The sequence below is a fragment of the Branchiostoma belcheri genome, unplaced genomic scaffold (genome assembly GCF_001625305.1).
Source record: "Branchiostoma belcheri isolate BF01 breed outbred unplaced genomic scaffold, Haploidv18h27 scaffold12, whole genome shotgun sequence".
Taxonomy (NCBI): domain Eukaryota; kingdom Metazoa; phylum Chordata; class Leptocardii; order Amphioxiformes; family Branchiostomatidae; genus Branchiostoma; species Branchiostoma belcheri.
The window spans coordinates 1-19,880 of record NW_017802602.1 but is presented as its reverse complement, the minus strand read 5'-3'; the positions used below and the strand labels follow the sequence as shown (position 1 = coordinate 19,880).

At 45.5% G+C, this 19,880-nt stretch overlaps 1 protein-coding gene across 1 annotated transcript; it reads left to right on the top strand.

Annotated features, from left to right (window-relative positions):
* The first annotated feature begins 70 nt into the window (after positions 1-70).
* On the top strand, positions 71-17,345 carry LOC109462613. The gene is made up of 6 exons (XM_019759176.1): positions 71-171; positions 3,071-3,747; positions 14,908-15,015; positions 15,601-15,784; positions 16,107-16,276; positions 16,464-17,345. Exons 2-6 carry the CDS (start codon positions 3,133-3,135, stop codon positions 17,343-17,345), a joined length of 1,959 nt encoding a protein of 652 aa, XP_019614735.1. The 5' UTR covers positions 71-171; positions 3,071-3,132.
* Positions 17,346-19,880: the final 2,535 nt, after the last annotated feature.

Genomic DNA, 19,880 nt, shown 5'->3' with positions numbered 1-19,880 from the left:
CATCCATCCATCCATCCAGGTGAGCCCCAAAGAAAGAAACTTGCGGCAGGTGGGCCTGAGCGCGGGGCATGTCGGGAGTAACATGGCGGCAGGCTCGGACCGTGTTTTTGTTTCCTGACGGATTTTAAACGTTCAGAGGCAGAAAAGTGACGGCTGATGGCAGGAAAACAGGTGAGCCTGCGGCAAGGGGGCCGAGAGAGGCTGGGAGGGGCAGGGGGCCTGTACAGGGGGTGTGGGGGGCGCTGTGGCCCGTGTTTTGGGCAATGTTTTGCTGAGCGATTTAATAGTTTGTCCACGATGACTTCGCTAATCATTAACAAATTTTATACAAACATGTTGATGTTTTCTTTGTAAAGGTTAAAAAAAACTCTATAATGACAAGGGACAACACTCCTGCACCTGAACAGTCAGCATACAGGCAGATATTTACGTTACACTGGTGTAAATTATGTTCCTGTTGAACACGTGGAGGAAATTCCGTCCGTGTTTTGGTATGTTTGGCTGACGACCGTGTGTGTTGTAACCACCCATGACGGTACTAACTTCCGGAAGGACTAAACTCAAGAGAGCGAAGCCGGCGATAAAATAAGACAGGATCATGTCAGCTTCACTCCGTACAAGGAGGAAAAACGTGGAAAAGTCAGTAGAGAAAAATATTAGACTATTTAATCTACTAATTAATTATATCTAACCTTGAACCTAGTCTGACTTTTAAGATATAAATGTTCGTTGTTCAGCCTTAAGAGATTTTTAACTCAAGCCTTTTTTTTACTATTCCTGAACATTTTCCATTGCATTTAAAAATGAGTCTTCGTCACCGGTAGTCTCCTAAATTATAACACCAAGGCAAGGTGAGTAAAAAGCAACCGTTTTTTATACCAGTTTTTTTTTCTGAAAGTGAAACCACTTAGCTTGGGCTACGATTACAAAGAAAACAGAGACACCTGTTCAGGTGGTGTTTCTCCATTGTTGAGTGATGTTGTAGTTGGGAGGCCTTTATCCTAAGTGTTGGGGGGGGGGGGGGGGCTGCATGGGGGGGTCCCGACAACGCTCTACACTGAATTCGGAAACTTCTCAATTACGCTTACAATAAATTCCAAGTGGCTACAACGCATTACATGGAATTAAAACGGCGAATACGCTCTACACAAAATTCACAGATTCCTTAATAAATAAACAAACAAACAACCTTACTAATCCTTTAAAGGCCCCCGTGTCAGGTTTTAATGTTGTTGTTCACATATCCTTATTTATTTTATTTTATTTTTATTCACATGGATTTTTGAGTAGATAGAAAGCACTTGTTGTGCTTATGCGAATCCGCTGCTCATAAAACATAATACAAATGTAAACATAAAGATGACATAAGATGTAACACAAACACATTCTTAAGTTAAGGTTGAACAAAAATCACTTAAGGTATGTGAGCTGACATGCCTGCAGGGTGCTGAGTTAATGTGACATTTTTCTCATGTAATTAAGCTCACGGAATGCTGGCCAGGCAGTATCCATTAGCCAGAGAAGGTCGCCAGTCACCCACGGGTTGGTGGGGGTTGCGACAGAAAAAAAACGGCCATATATAAAAAGGTAACGATCATTCCCCCACAACCTCTGCTTGGAGAGACAGTACTCCTGACCCTGATGACAGGGTGTGGTTCTGTAGCCAGGAATAACTCTACATGTTGTACATTGTTATACACATCACTACCGTCAGACTACATGTTAGTAACATCCCCACAACACATCAGACCTTTCCTGACGGTTAGTCTTAACCCTATACAGGAAATAAGAATGCAGAAATGTCGCTAGAATGATTTTATTGCACGTGAACTTGAGTGTTTCCAGGTGTGCTGTAGGCTGATTGTTGTGTGCAGGTAACCAGGTGATGTGCGCAGGTGTCTCATGAAATATTCAGGTGACTACAGGTGGAACAATAGGGGTCAGCAGAGGTCACTCTGGATCTGAACACAGTCCCTACAGTTAGGCCTCACCAATTTAATTTGTTGTTTCTCGGATTCACCCTGTCCATTTTTTCTGATTTCAAAAAAAAAAAAAAATTGTTTAGGTTCAGAATGCTCAATGAAAGACATATTTTGGCCCCAACGGTTGAAAAAAGTCCTTTTCTTCCTAGATGTTTCAATGTAAAAATGTAACTTTGTTTAATTAAAAGTTCAAAATCTATATATATTGTTTTTATTATGAACCAGCCTGGTATGTTGACTTCATGGCTCATATCATAACATTTCTGGCTTTATGGGGAGCCTTGGCCTGTACTGTTTTTTTTTTTTTTCGCCGTCGCTTCATATTTTTTCTGAAAAAAATCTGAGAAACAACAAATCAAATTGGTGTGGCCTTACGTTGCTTTACGTCATGTACATGTGATGTCGCACATTAGTCATCAGAAATTTTACCTGCAGTTACTAAGAAAGTGTTTCTGTTGTGCCATTATATATTTATAAGGCAATGATACCAGAATTCAGGGTAAGTAAAAAAGGCCATTCTCATAGCTCAGGCACTCAAATGTTGTCATCATGCATTTATCAAATTAATAAATGCATAATGTATCATTATGTTGAAGACTATATAACTACTATATAACACTTGTATCAGTATGTTCTACTGGAGTCTGGACTGATTTAAAATGCAGGCCTTTTTGTTTTTTGCTTTACCATGTGTTTCACCTGAAGACCTCAAATTCAAAATTGTAATCTCTTTTTACTAGTACTAGTAAACATATATAGTATTAGTAGTGCTGGTTACACAATCTCATGGTCCATGGAGTATTAAATTAAATCCCGAGAGCTTAGTTAGTGTTGTTGTGGACTGTATACTGTACATGTACGAGTAAGCATGTTTACATGCAATGCAATTTGTAGTACTGTTGTACCTTTTTAAAGTTTAATCCAAATGTGTCACAGTGCACTAAATCCGAATGGGGGGGGGGCAGATTACTGTGTGTTGTGTATGTTAAGTATTTATGACAATATAATTAAAGATGTTTCTGAGAGTGTTAAGAACTGTGCAGGTGTTGAAGTCTGCCATCTCTGACTGCCTTGTCTCTTTATTACAGAGACGTTGCTGACAGGACTCTGAATCTGCAGCTCAGGACATCCATCCAGCCAGCCAGCAGTCATGGACCAGGGTGATGGGAAGGAGCCCCCCCTGGTGGGGTATGCGGGTACTGCAGGGAAGTGGAGCATGACGCCTATAGAGCGACAAGAGAGCGGAGACCGTTCCAGATCCCGGGATTCTGGTGATCGTGACAGATCGCACAATCTGGAAATGAGCACGGTCGGCGACTCGAGTGGTCCAGACAGGTCCAGAGATCACAGCCACCACAAATCATCGAAACGACGTAAAAAGAAAAAGAAGCACTCAAATTCAAAAGAAGAAAACAAGAACACTAACGGAGAAGTGAACCAAGCGTACGAAGAGACCGGCGAGAACAGAAACTTGTCCGAACGTCCCAAAGACGTTCCCGAACCGATTCGGAACCACAGAACTCCCCACGCCCTCCCGCCCATCCAGCCGGCGCAGGCTGCTAGGCAACAGTCTCCCAGGCAACAGTCTCCTAGGCAACCGTTTCCCGGGAGACAGGAAGCGGGTGAGGACGTGATTGTGCCGATTGATGCGGAGGAGCTGCACAGCAGGTGGGATGTGGCAGACGGCAGGGGCATCCTGGGATCTCTGGGGTCCATGCTGGGGCTGGGCGGAAGGGAGAACTCACCTGGTACTCACCTGGATAAGGTAACTATCTCACCTGCACACACCTGCACTCACCTGCACACACCTGCACACACCTGCATACACCTGCACACACACCTGCACACACCTGCACATACCTGCACACACCTGTACACACATGTACACACCTGCACACACCTGTACACACCTGCACACACCTGCACACACCTGTACACACCCTGTACACACCTGCACACACCTGCACACACCTGTACACACCTTCACACACCTGTACACACACCTGCACACACCTGTACACACCTGTACACACACCTGTACACACCTGTACACACACCTGTACACACCTGCACACACCTGTACACACACCTGTACACACCTGTACACACACCTGCACACACCTCACACACCTGTACACACCTGCACACACCTGTACACACACCTGCACACACCTGCACACACCTGTACACACACACCTGTACACACCCGCACACACCTGTACACACACCTGCACACACCTGTACACACCTGCACACACCTGTACACACCTGCACACACCTGTACACACCTGCACACACCTGTACACACCTGCACACACCTGTACTCACCTGTACACACCTGTACACACGCCTGTACACACCTGTACACACCTGCACACACCTGCACACACCTGCACACACCTGCACACATCTGCACACACCTGCACACACCTGTACACACACCTGTACACACCTGTACTCACCTGCACACACCTGTACACACACCTGGTACTAACCTGGATAAGGTAACTATCTCACCTGCACACACCTGCACACACCTGCACACCTGTCCACACCTGCACACACCTGCACACACCTGCACACATCTGTACACACCTGTACACACCTGCACACACCTGCACACACCTGCACACACCTGTACACACCTGTACACACCTGCACACACCTGCACACATCTGTACATTATACATACATTTGCACACCTGTATCTTAGTTAGCCACATTCTTGCAAAACACCTGTGAACCTGTTCCCCTGAGCTGCAACTTGTACAAGTGGCTCTAGTTGGGAATCAGACTTAACCTAAATCATGTTAAGAGGCATGATTGTAATGTTAACCTGTCCAGAACCTTTTGTCTGTTAGTCGTGACAATCTAGTTAGGTGAGTAACAACACCTGGGGATCGAACCCTCAACTGTTAGATCCAGGGGCACATTTGTAATGTTAACCTGTCCACAACCTTCTGTCTGTTAGTCGTGACAGTCTAGTTGGGTGAGTAACAACACCTGGGGATCGAACCCTCAACTGTTAGATCCAGGGGCACGTTTGCGATGTTTACCTGTCTACTAACAACCCCCATTGGACACTGTGATACGTGGCACTCTAGTTGGTTCCGTAGTGACAACACAATTGGGAATCGAACCCAAAATTCTGGTCCTCAGGCACATTTGCAATGTTTTACCTCACAACCAGCCCACCATAGGACACTGTGAACCATGTTCCCCTTACAAGTGGCTCCAGTTGGGTTAGTATCTTCACCTGGGAATCAAACCCTCAACCTTCTGGTTCTAAGGCACATTTTCGATGTTTGCCTGTCTACTAACTTAAAGTTAAATGTGGGAATCAAACTCTCGTGTGGTCATGTGGCGTAGCGGCAGCGTGCTCAAGTTGGAACCAAGAGGTCCTGGGTTCGAGTCCTGACATGCCACCGATCTTGTGCCCTTGGGAAAGGCACTTAACAAACTTTCCTCACTTCGCTCAGGTGAAAATCAGTATAATTGTATTGTCCCTTGTGTTGGTGGCGGCATTGATATAAGTTGAAAAAAAACCCTGTGTGCTGGCACCACATCTTGTGTTTATATGTTGGAATATATAAAAACCCCTCTCAACTCTACAGTCCAGCTGCATGTTTGTGATGTTTACCTGTCTACATGTACAACCACTAAGTCTTGTAGCAGGGTGAGTGACAACAAATGGGAATCGAACTCCCAACCATCAGATCCAGCAGCATGTTTTCCTGTCTACATGTACAACCACCTGTACAGGAGCAGGAGCTTTGTCCCAGGCTAAGCCGCCATGAAGGTCAGGGCATGTCACCCTGTCAGCTGTTCTACGCTCCGTCTCCTTCCGAAACAAAACAACTGCAGGTCCTTGCCCCAAGGGCATGTCACCCTGGCAGGTTTAGAAGTGAACTCTAACTTAAGTCTAAGACAAGCAACTCCTTAGTAATTATAAGACAGGCAACTTTCTTGAATCAGCTTTTGACAAAAGATCTTATTGTCAGTGCTTCATTTCTGTAGTTCTTTCTTAACAAAGCTCCCTGCTGCCTTACCACATGTGATAACATATTTGGTGCCTGAAGATGCAGGTTTGTGCTGTGAGGCCATTCCGTCCGAATATGTCGGTTCTTGGACTAAATTAGAATAATACCGGACTGAAAAATCAACATGAATCATGAAGGGTAATTTGGGAAAATATAATAACACAATTCTGGGAGGGAACCACTGAGTTTTGTAACCAGACCTTAAAGGCATCCGATCTGACTTAGGCAGTCTTTATGATATTGGCACAGACAACTTCACATTAGCACATTCAGCATTTCATACTTTGGGCATTTAAAACTGCACAAACAAGCCCCAAGATGAGTCCTTTATTTTCTGGGTGGTACCCTAAAAACCAGCCCAGGGCATTTTCCGTCAGAATTTTGGGTATTTTTGCTCCATGAGGGTCAATATACATTGGGACAGTGTGGTTTCAACTCAGTATGTAGGTAAATGGCTAGAATATTGCCTTTGAAAAATCGGGTTTCCAAGCCCTAAAAACTGCACTGTACAGTTGAAAACGACTTCCTTTTCATCCTAGTTGTTACAGTTATTCCATCTTTCAATGCAGTGGTATCATTAAAAGTTCAAAATTCATTGTTTAAATTTTGAACCAGCCTGGTGTGTTGACTTCATGGCTCCTATTGTACCATTTTGTGCCATAATAGGATGCCTAGGCCTGTTTTTATTTTTATTTTTTTTTCGCCCGCCCGCTCCATTATTTTTCTATAAAAATCCGTTAACCAAGAAATTAAATTGGTGTGGCCTTAAGGCTCTGTTTTTATCTTGTCGCTGACCTTTCGCGCAAAAATGTGAATCTACCGAGAAAACCGCTGGTCATGGCGTGGGGCCTGTCACGGCAAATCGCCTCATTTGGTCCAGAGGAGCAGCATAGCGGAGAGGCAAATTACACGTTACAGTTTGTTCAGCAGGTCTTAGGAAGCACTCGTGCAAACCATACGTTACATGTACTGTGAGTTTGTACAACAGATCTAAGCACTGAGGCTTGAAGGTCTGTAGGAACAGTCGGTATCAGGGCAGTTCAGGGCAGCATGACTTGTTTGGCAGCAGTGTATGTACGTAGTTTATTTTTTTGGCAAGTGTTTTGCTTCAGACCCGTGTTTTACCCCTGTGTGTGGAAGATTTAAGCACTTTGACTAACTTGAAAGCCTTAACCTGTCTAGATCTGCATGCACAGTGACTGTCTGGCAATTGTATGTGAATGACACTGTCAGTGTCACACAGTGAACAACAGAGTGACTTGAGTTAGTTGCAGGCAGCAGTGTAGTTCATATGGCCACATGCTTGTGCTCCAGACCAGGGGTGCTTTTAGGACTTGAAAGTCTGACCCGTCTGGGCCTGCTGCAAATTTCTGAGCGTATCACACTTAAGTACTGTGCATCAGTGAACAACAAACCTGTCCTGCTACATTCCAGACCAGCTACAGCAGATTTCAGCACATTGGGCTTGGAGTTAAGTTTGTGAAGTGACGGAGAGTTAATCATCACTGGAAATGGTTTGACAACATACATGTAAGGGAGGACCTCCACCACCTGAACTTGAAAGACAACATCAACCCACAGGACAGAGACAAGTGGCGGGCTGCCATCAAGCCCCAGTACCACAGTGCAAGCACGTCTAACCCTTGGAAGACGGGGAACAGCAGAGTCACAATAAACCGGACAGTGAGCAGCAACTGTCCTGTCTCTGTGAGCTGAAACAGAAACAGCATCCGGCAGACAAACTGTGGTACAGACCACCTTCGAATGGCAGACTTTGCAGCATTGGATTTCTACTAGTTTGATTTTGTCAGAAAGATTGCATGACTTGTTTGGCAGCAGTGTACAAATGTATGTACGTTTGTTTTTTTGGCAAGTGTTTTGCTTCAGACCTGTGTTTTACCCCTGTGTGTGGAAGATTTAAGCACTTTGACTAACTTGAAAGCCTTAACCTGTCTAGATCTGCATGCACAGTGACTGTCTGGCAATTGTATGTGAGTGACACTGTCACAATAGTGAACAACAGACTTGTCAGAAAGATTGGATGTTCGCTTGCCAAAGCTGCAGTTCACAGAGTAGTTTCCTCACCTACTGAGTTCAGAGAAGAATGTGACATTCTTGGAAGTGTGTGGTACGGACCAGGTTTGGACAGCAGACTTCGTGACACCCTGACATTGTTGTAGTGTGATTTTGTCAGGACGAATGAGTTAGGAATTCGAAGCAGGGATCATGATGAGATGGATCCCCAGCCCTGACTTGCCGAAATGTGAATTCGAATTCGAGGGGATTCATTCCTCAGCTAACCGACATCTCGCACACGCAGTCGTCCCTCAGTAAGGCATCTGGAGCCGCATGGTTCCCATTTAGAACTTTTATTCAGCCTGTCACACACTTTTATTCAGCCTGTCACACAACCGGTTTCGCCCGTGTGGCTTCTTCAAGTGTACAGAGGCTAAGACAACTTGCCGAAAGCCAGTTCTGGGGAAGGTTGTCACTGTACAGTAACAGTTCCTGGAACTAGTGACATTGTGAAAACTCAAAACTGTTTGCAAAGTGCACAGAAGTTGAGTTGGTGTGTTACTGCATGACTGAGGAGAAGACAGACAACTTGCCAAAAGTCAATTCTGGGGGAAGGCTGCTACTATGACAGTTCCTGGAACTAGTAACATTGTGAAAGCTCAAAACAGTTTGTAGAGTACACAGAAGAGTGCAGTGTGAAATCGAGGGGATTCATTCCTCAGCTAACCGACATCTTGCACACGCAGTCGTCCCTCAGTAAGACATCTGAAGCCGCTTAGTTCCCGTTTAGAACTTTTATTCAGCCTGTCACACGACCGGTTTCGCCTGTGTGGCTTCTACACAGAAGAGTGCAGGAGTGATCGCCGGACAGTTTTGAGCCAGAGGCATGGACGGGCGGTTCGGTTGGGAGAAAGGTTTGCGCCAGGCAGGCGGCGTGGAGGCCGTTGTGATCGAAAACAGCCGGTGCGAGCCGCAACTCATCTCCATGGTGAGGACCGAGTCACTGAGGAGGTTCAACAGGGCCGAGGTTAGACACGCACATGTACGCAAACACGCACCCACGCAAGCATACACGCACGCATACATGCACACACGCATACATGCACACACGCACGCACACATCTCCATGGTGAGGACCGAGTCGCTGAGGACGTTCAACATTAACAGGGCCGAGGTTAGGGTTGGTTTGTTTTACACACGCAAGCACAAACGCACGCAGACACACACACACACACACACACGCTCACACACACACGCTCACACACACACACACACACATACACACGCACACACGCACACACACACACACACATACACACACACGCACACACACACACACGCACGCATGCTCACACACACACACGCATACACACACACACACGCACGCATACACACACACACACACAAACACTCACACACACACATACACACGCAAGCACAAGTGCACACCCAGTCTGGACATTTTCAAGTATTTCAAGTAACTTAAATATAAGTAAACTAATGGCTGAACCTAAGTCGATCTCAGGTGCTGGTAATGTTTTGCTGGTAATGTTTTGCTGGTAATGTTTTGCTGGTAATGTTTTGCTGGTAATGTTTTGCTGGTAATGTTTTGCTGGTAATGTTTTGCTGGTAATGTTTTGCTGGTAATGTTTTGCTGGTAATGTTTCCTCAGAGGCTGTACTTACTGAAGCTGGTCACGATTTCTGTCACCCGAGATTTTTGTTGTTGTGTAAGATGTGGCCCAGAGCCAGTAAAGGGACAGAATTCTTTAGTTAATTAAAGCTTGCAGACGCAGACTTGAAGTATAATTGTTTGTACTCGTGTCCAACGAACGTCACACTCTACTGGTTATGTACAATGTCTTACATAATGGAGGCATGTTTAAGTCATGGGCACTTTGCCACACCAGGACTTAGGTTGCAAATTTCATTTCGTACATTAAACTGTGCACATGAATGACACAAAGGCAGTTCATAACTTCTTTAACCTTAACTCAGTTTAACTTTAAGGTAGTGCAGTGAAGTTTGAGTTTTATCTATATCCACCATAAGAGGCTATCTTCTTGTGGTCTATACATTCATATATACCATATTATATAATTTTATATATATAATATTATATACATACATGAACCGGTATAATACAGTTGAAGAGGAACGTACAAAAACATTACAAAGTTAACCAGAAAGTTAACAGTCCGTAGCAAACATAACACAATTCCCTAAATACGCTATTTTCAGTCTTGAAAGGGGCTTGAAATTAAGTTTGATAACAAAGGCGCAGTTTTCGTTGTTTGTTTGACGTTCCCAGGTAGTTAGCTGTAAGACGCAGAGAAGTGTTCTGCCATTTGCAGGCACTTCAGAAGACTTTTATCGAAGCTTGAGACAGTGTAAGATGGGGCAGAGAGAAGCTTGAGACAGTGTAAGATGGGGCAGAGAGAAGCTTGAGACAGTGTAAGATGGGGCAGAGAGAAGCTTGAGACAGTGTAAGATGGGGCAGAGGCGTCTAAGACATGGGAGGTGTGAGGTGGTGGATCTTGAGGAGCTGCTTGACCGGCAAGGTCAGCTGAGAAGCAGCGTCAGAAGGTCATTTCTGGACAGACTCATGCAGGGCCGGTTCGGCAAGGTCAGTACAGGGGTTTCAAGGTCGTGGCATTTAGACCAAAACTGTCCCAAGCTAGCTACTCGTATTATTATATAGTAACTGTTATAGCGACTGTCTATTTGCAGAAAGGATTAGTGTCTGTGATTTAAGAGTCGCCCAGACGTCTGAAGAGCCAGGCTAGTTAGCTACAGCTTGTCATGAATCAGACTCGCCCAGGTGTCTGAAAAGCCAGGCTAACTGATTGAGACTCGCCCAGGCGTCTGGAGAGCCAGGCTAGCTCCTGTAGTGTTTGTTAAATGTTGTTTGCAGAAAGGATCGTCTGTCGTGTCCTCATGATTCAGACTCGCCCAGACGTCTGAAGAGCCAGGCTAACTGATTAAGAGTCGCCCAGGCGTCTGAAGAGCCAGGCTAGCCCCTGTAGTGTGTGATTAATGTTGTTTGCAGAAAGGACAGTGTCTGTCCGCAGAAAGGACAGCGTCTGTCTGTCCCCGTGACTCAGAGTCGCCCAACCGTCTGACATTGGGACAGAATCGGGACGCTCTTTTATCGATCGTTTTTACTCAGACACGGATCAACAGTCCGGCCTGACATTCTGTGAAAGGAAAAAAAATTCATCCAGTTCTGCACATGGAATTTTTTTAGCCACCCAGATCGTGATAGGAAAAGCAAATTAATGAGTCAGACATATATGCATTATTGTAAAGTTGACTATAGCAGTCTCACTGGTTCATTGTAGTACCAGAAAGTTGTCTTTTTTTAAATTAAACACTGACAGGTTTGACCTATAATCATCCTGTAGGTCTATGTACAAACTTAACAGAGTGTGGAAAAGCCTGGAACCAGTTTCATGTTTCATCGCCACTCTTCCAGTGGCCGTGGCAGGGCAGACAGATGCTGTGTATGGTATTATACAGGTTCAATGTACCAGGAAATTCCAAAGTGACATCAACAGTTGAAAGACAGAATGCTATGTACATTTGTACAGTATTATACAGCTTCAACATACATGTACCAGGATTTTCTGATAAAACACTGGACAGTGGCTTCTAGATGATCGCTCATTCTAAGTCATCATAAGCCCAAATAGTGCAGCAGTACAGTTTTTCCTGTTATATAATTACACTTTAGTTAAGCTGGTGTTACGCCAAAGGGCAGTTGTACCGGCTACACCGATATATATTAGTTAGGAGGAGGTTTGCAGTCCTAACTCATGATGAGTGTCTGTAATGGAGTTGACCAGCTGTCGGATGCTGACTTGTGTAGTTTGGAGCTGGACACGAAAACAACAACAACAACAGAGTCAACATGTCTGGAACAGGAAACTACCATAACTTCAGGCTGGGGAGAGTTCTTAAAAATGCACCAGGTGAACTTTAGAACACATGTACAGGTTGTATCATTAGCACATGTACACAGTCAAACATGCACCAGATAACAGTGTTAGTAACAACATATTGTACAGTCAAACCTGCACCAGGGATGGTATAATTGTATAGAACCATCAGGTCTGTGAATGTTAGTATATATTATACTACTACTTAATAATATAACACAGCTGCTTTTCCAACTGCAAATTTCATGCATGCAGACATTATTGCTAGCAAGAATTTCACTAAAAACCAAAATCTTATGAAGGAATTTCAGTCTTTAGGATATGGAAGGATAATTTAGTTTAGTACACGAATTTGCCTCACAAATTACTGGACACCCTGTGCCACTGTAGCTGGGAGTAGACATCAGAAAAAACTCTAATATTTGTTTAATGTGACTTTGGTTATTCCTTTGTTTTAATTCTCATTATTCTCATTATCATAGTCAAGAACGAAAACTGAAGATTGAGGCCAAACTTGAACACAAAGTTACAGACTTTTCCCCAGACTATGTTCTCATCATGTTGATTTTCCAGTTCAATATTATTTCTTCACGAAAAATTATCTGAGAATGAGCAGATGACATTGGCTTGTTCCTAATCTCTATCTATTTGATTTGATTTGATTTGATTAGATTTCTTGAAATTGCAACAGTGCAATACACACAGAACAGAGGCAGCTGTTGCTGGTTTGTGTCCCGCACATAGAAACAAATACAGAAGAACTTTATTGCACGACAATTGCACATGGTACAATGTACGGCAAACTACAGAAAGAGAGTAACAACAATAAAATAAGTGTGTTGAATAAGACCTAATGTCGAATAAAACCTAACATATCTATATCATAATTATTCAAATAATAAGGGATATCACAAGTCTTTGATAAAGTGTTACAATCGAGTGGGCTAATCACAAGTTTCGGTATTTTTTCTAATAGCAAAGCATTCCTTTATATATCTACCTATTTTTGCGTTGTGGGGACCATTACATGTAAAGATATATTCAAATCTGTCTCCAACATCGAGACTCTTGAAATCTATGGTACTTGATTCGAGAAATGTAAATAGCTTGTTACGTATAACATCATATTTGGTACAATCCATAACAAAATGAAAGACAATATTCATTTTCACTTGAGTCTAGTGGGGGAAAGTCGTGTAAAGTGCCTTTCCCAATGGCACAAGATCGGTGGCATGTCAGGACTCGAACACAGGACCTCCTCATTCCGAGTCGCGCACGCTGCTGTTGCGCCACACGACCCCACAATCTATCTATCTATTAAGCACAAAATGTTCCAGTGACTGAAAAATGAAGTGATGGGATCCGAGTGTTGACTTGCTTTAGCCTGACGTTATACTGACAGAATCACTCCTAATCACATTTTGTTCCAAATATGGCTCGCGTAATCCGACACAACTTCGTTAGGATTGGAATTAATTACCAGCTCCAGATGACGCCACCGTTCGGAGGCGCATAAATTCTGCCGGAATCAGTCGGGAATTTCTACTGGCTGGAACCATGTCGGAATTCTCACTGTGGGAATTTTTGCTGTTCTGAAATTTCTGTGGAGGATTGTAACAGACAGAGGAGAGAGCTAAAGCTTGCTCGTGAGATGGTGACTTGTTATACCAGTCACTGGTCTGGCAGTAATGGCTTTTGGTTGGAAGCATACTTATTGATGAAGACCAAATTTGTGGAAGGATTGAGACATAACTGGTGACTATCGCCTTTTCAAGATGTCAACCCCGAGACCAGACTGTAATGTTTGAACCACTCACACCGGGAAGGACGCCTGCTCTTTTTGATAAGTGTGGTCGAATCTTTAAACGTGCTCGAGGTGTGGCTCTCCTCAATCACAGGACCTCCAGCCTTATGTGCTATCCAAGAGAACGTCCCTGCAGCTGTTGGATACCTTGTGCAACAGTGGGGTTCAAGCGCCACTAACAGATCCATTCCAACGGGTCCAGACATTTTGGAGTCGCGGTTAGCGCGCTGGTGTCGTAAGCTGGCTGCCCGGGTTTGGCGTGGTTTCGATTCCCGGCATCCTGGGAGTCAGGGGTTTTCCTGTTTCTACTCGCTCCTGTTTCTTGGTTCTGCTTCGGAGCTTGTCTGCGCTGGACTGCCTCACTGTTCCACAGGGCACCATGTTGAGGGACACCTACGCTCGAAAAGCACCCCGGCACACCTGTGGGATCTCTAACGTGCTTGAGGTGTGCCTCTCCGCAAACCTGTAGCTAGCTTCTGCTTTTCTTGATTTAATTGCATTGGACAAAAAAAATACAACCACCTGAACTTAGATAAAATCAACCCACAGGACAGAGACAAGTGGCGTGCTGCCATCAGGCCCCAGATGTATTGTGCAAGTACGTCTAACCCTCGGAAGACGGGGAACAACAGACGATAAACCGGACAGTGAGTGAGTGAGTTTGGACAGTTGCACGGGGCAGCATGTTGAGAGAAACCTACGCGCACATGTCGAACACGCCATCCCCGGCCCACATGTCCAGGGAGGGGTCGGCCCCCGCACACATGTACCGTGAGGGGCCCAGGAACACGTACACAGACACAGAGCGCGGTCTGTACTGCCACTGGATGCGCGTTGCCAACGCCTGCTCCGCTAAGGTAACGTTGGCCACACTGGAGCATTTCTGCACCCCTCCCCCCCCTGTTCAAAGATTTGACTGAGTGTAACAAGTCATTCGGTATGATAATTAGCTAGCTGCCGCCGCGCCTGTGAAGCTGGTGTGTTACGCTGAAGGGCGGTTATACTGGATATATTGATACAGGTTGCAACATGTTCTGTTCATGCATATGGAGGAGTGATTAAATGCCATATTGATGTTTTGTACAATATAACGTTATATTAGTAAACACGAATATTGTTTTATTCCAGAGCCAGCTGTCGAGGTTTGTGCAGGAGCACCGGGACCAGGGGCTTCACGACGGATCGTTCGGTGAGATCGAGTTTGTCGGACTCGGCGGATACACACAGAGGTCACCGGTGAGCTCTCAGTTTCTGCCCATATAAACGCTTTCGTTTGCTGCAAATTGATCTCATTCTGAGGTCTTTTGGAAAGGAATAAGAATTTGACTTGTTCTTCCAAAATTTTTGCCTAATTTCCCAAGAAATCTGTGGCCATGTTGTGAAGTAGATTTGATGATGCCAGTAATTATGTTTCTTCAGAAAAGGTGGAGAGACAAAGGTCAAGGTCAAAACTAACTCCCATAGGAATTTGACATAGGAACATGGGAAAACAAAAGTCAAGGTCATAACTCTGTCCCCCTCCCCCTGTTCTGCAGTTACTGTACATCTGTGTTCTCAAGGACACAGTGCGGCCTGAGGCATTATGGGAGCTGATGATGAAACTGTCACATTTTTTCTAGGAATTTGAGCTATTTTTAGACCAAGGTCATAACTCTGCCCCCCTCCCCCCTGTTCTGTAGTACATCGGCTTCCATTTTCTCAAGGACACAGTGTGCCCTCAGGCATTATGGGAGCTGATGATGAAACTAACTTTTTTTCCAGGAATTTGAGCTATTTTTAGACCAAGGTCACAACTCTGCCCCCCTCCCCCATGTTCTTTAGTACATCCGCGTTGGCAAGGACACAGTGCGCCCCGAGGCATTATGGGAGCTGATGACCAAACACTGGCAGCTGGAGCCGCCCAACCTCCTCATCTCCGTCACCGGCGGCGCCAAGAAGTTCCTGCTGAAGGAACGGCTCAAGAACATCTTCAAGATCGGCCTGGTCAAGGCTTCTCAGAGCACAGGTGGGTCAAGGCTTCTCAGAGCACAGTCAGGTGGGTCAAGGCTTCTCAGAGCACAGGTGGGTCTCAGAGCACAGGTGGGTCTCAGCACAGGTGGGTCTCAGAGCACCTTTATATATAGTTATTTCTTATTTATCCGATTTATTTGAATTGTTAATCACGTTATGAAGGGAGGCCTCCTCATAAGCATTTTATGCTTCCGGCCTCCCTGCACTGTTACATTTCATTTATATTTTCTTGTATTTGTATTTGTTTTAAAGTGCGAAATAAACTGAAACTCCAAACAAAGAGAACAAATGCTTGACCTTGACCTTTAACCCCCCAGGCGCGTGGATCATCACAGGGGGGATGAACGAGGGCGTGATGAAGTACGTGGGAGAGGCGATACGGGACGGAGTGAACAGCATCGCGGGCGGCGAGCAGCGCAAAATGGTGGCCATCGGCATAGCAACCTGGGGAACCGTGGACAACAGAAAAAGTCTACAGGGCAAGCCGGTAGGAAAAACTTTTCTTTCTGTTCATCTGTAATTTTACTAACATCCGTGTCCGTAATATCACCAGGGTCCATAATATCACCACCTTGTCCTTGAGAAATAGTGTGCTTTAAGATATTTTTACTGCAACATGGTATGCACTCCTGCACACCTGAAATGTACGTACATGTACCTAAGGTATGTTGCAGCGGGTCACAACGTTCAGAGGTCTCAGGATCCATCAAGGGAAGATGAAATGCCAGAATGAGGAGCAGCGCAAACGCTCGGCGCCAGCCGGTCAGACGAAAGAGGTCACGGATCAGGTGACCAACCACAGTACCCAGGACTTCAACAGCGGTGACCCTGATCCAGGCAGTGAGACTCCCCCAGTGGAACCGGTCCCCAGAGCGGGTGAAAAGCAGCCAACGTATGACACAGGGTCTAGGGTAGCCAGCCCAAAGAAGGAAGAGTGTTTTGTTAGGAAGGAGAAGATCAAGTGGCCCAGAGCCAGCGACAAGGCCACCTGGGAAGTTCTAGACAGCGACTTGAGTAACATCTTAGAGCAAGGCCTCAAGGGAGATGTCGAAAGAAAGCTGAACAAGTTTGGCAACATGGTGTATGACTTTTGCAGTGGGAGGCTTGGAACACTGTCGAGTGACGGTAGATCTAGCGAACCAAGACGTATAAGCAGAAGGCAGAAGGAGATTTCTAAGCTGATCATCAGAAGGAGACATCTGAGGAAGCTATGGAGAAAAGCAGGTCCAGATGAGAAAGTTGGTCTCCAAGTTCTGTGGGAGGAGGTTAGAACTAGGCTGAAGTGTCTGAGAAGAGCTGAGAGGTTGAGAAGGAAGCGTAAGAGGAAAGAGAACCAGAGGAAACAGTTTTTCAGAAACCCCTTCAAGTTTGCGAAGTCACTGTTAGAAGAGAAGAAGGGAGGGGATCTTACCATTGGAGTGGAAGATCTGGAAGCCCACTTGAAAGCAACGTATTCTGACCCAGAGAAAGACAGGCCGCTAGATTCTCCGGGGTACGTACCAAGACCTGCAGAACCTTCAGTTCCGATGGATGTCACTCCCCCCGAAATGGAGTGAGGTGTTGGCAGCAGTCAAGAGGGCTAGAGCAGCAGCAGCCCCAGGCCCGAACGGAGTCCCCTACAGAGTCTACAAAATGTGTCCGAAGACACTGAGAGTACTGTGGAAACTCATGCAAGTTGCCTGGAGGAAGAAGTGTGTGCCAGTATCCTGGAGGAGAGCAGGCGGAGTACTAATCCCGAAGGAGCGAGTGTCATCCACTATAGACCAGTTCCGAAACATCTCCTTGCTCAACGTAGAGGGCAAGCTGTCTTTACAATACTGGCAAAACGTCTCACTAGTTTTTTGCTCTCCAACAGCTATATAGACACACAAGTCCAGAAAGCTGGTTGTTAGCGCTACTGAACTGCAACAAGACAAGAACACAGCAACTGAACAGGCTGCTGAACCGTGCTGCCAGAATCATCACCGGCAGAACGTTGCAGGACCGAGTACCTACTGACACTCCATTAACAGAGGCGGGTATTGAAACACTATCACGAAGAGTGGAAGTAAACACACTAGTGACTGTTTTTAAGGTACTAAACAAGAAAATGCCGCCTTACTTGTCTGAAATGTGTAAGTGGATGCCACCCCCAATGTTGAACAGACGGACGAGGTTAGCTGTAAACCAGTTAGCAAATTGGGACCCTCACATGCTGGTTGTTCCACCGGCAAACATTAACACATACAAAGGGAGCCTGCAGTACCAGGGTCCAGTGCTGTGGAACCAGCTCACAATAGAACAGAGAAAGCTCCGAACTGTAACGGCCTTCAAAAACTCATTGTAATTATATTGTATTTGTACTGCTGTATGGCTATTATGTGCTATGTACTGTGTTGTTATCATTGTATTGTTTCTGCATTTTTATTGTACCCAGATCTACCTGAAAAACAGGTCAAATGACCTGAGTGTATCTTCTGGTTAAATAAATAAACTGAAACTGAAAGCGGGCATTCCAGGTTTCCCAGGCTGTATTGAGCATGCTAACACTATATGGAGGCAGATTCAACTTGCAAGGAGTCGAAAGGAAGATCTACATGTTGTATGGCTGGACTTGGCGAACGCTTACGGCTCAATACCCCACAAAGTCATTAGCTATGCCCTCGATTTCTTCTGGGTGCCCGTCGAAATGAAGCAGATTGTGGAGAACTACTTTGCAGACTTCAAGCTCAGTATCAGCACAAGATCTTTCACTACAGGCTGGCAGAAGCTGGAGAAGGGGATTGCCATGGGGTGTTCTATCTCACCACTCCTGTTCACCATGGGCTTCGAAATCTTCCTAATTGGCGCCAAACAGGTAGTGGGAGGTCTGAGAGCTCCATCAGGAGAGAAACTACCACCAGTCCGTGCCTTTATGGACGATGTCACAAGTATACTCCGAACTGCTCCGTGTACGACTCGGCTGCTCCAGAGGCTTGAGGAGCTAACTGAGTGGGCTGGTATGAAGTTTAAGCCGTCGAAGTCCAGAAGTCTGTCACTAAGGAAGGGGAAGATCTCCAGTAGAACCTTCTCAGTGAATGGTCAAACCATTCCAACTCTACAAGAAGAACCGGTGAAGAGTCTGGGGTGTCTCTACACAAGTAGTTTGAAAGACACCAGAAGGGGACCTGAAATTATTTGTCAAGCTACAAGTGGTCTTAAATGCATTGATGAATGTGATCTTCCTGGAAGACTCAAAGTGTGGTGCGCAACAGTTTGTGCTAGTTTCCAAGACTAATATTAGGACCCCTTAAGATGTACAACATATCCATGTCAACTGTGGATCAGATCGACAGGAAAGCCAATTCCTACTTTCGGCGGTGGTTAGGTGTACCAAGATGTCTGTCAACAGTGGCATTGTTTGGCGACAACATGTTAAGCCTTCCGCTTTCATCCATTGCAGAGGAATACAAGGTGGCCAAAGTTCAACTTGTTCTGGAGTTGGAGGAGTCTCAAGACCCAGCAGTGAAAGCGGTAAACACGAACATCAGCACTGGCAAGAAGTGGAGTGCTAAAGAGACCATTAGCCAAGCAGTTAGCCAACTACAACATAAAGACCTAGTGGGTGCAGTCCAGCTGGGAAGAACCGGTCTTGGATGGGGGGAGCGAACACACCGGTGGTCCAACGCCAACTCCAGAGAAAGGAGACAGCTGGTAGTACAGGAAGTGAGAAGGATAGAGGAGGAGAAGAGAAGAGTGGTGGCGATTGGTCAGAGCCAGCAGGGTGCGTGGACAAACTGGGACGGAGCGGTAGAGAGGTGACTTAAGTGGAGCGATGTGTGGAACATCCAGAATGCCAGACTGAGCTTTCTGCTACGGGCAGTCTATGATGTTCTTCCCAGTCCCAGAAACCTCACCCGTTGGTTCAAGAGTGAAGAGTCCTGCCAGCTGTGTGGTATTGAACAAGCAGACTTGAAGCACATCTTGTCTAACTGCTCAGTTGCATTACAACAAGGCCGTTATACGTGGAGACATAACAAAGCTCTCCGTCAAATTGCAGTAACTCTAGAGGAAGTGAGGAAGGAAACAGCAGGAACAGACTCACCACTACAGCCAATCCAGTTCGTAAGAAG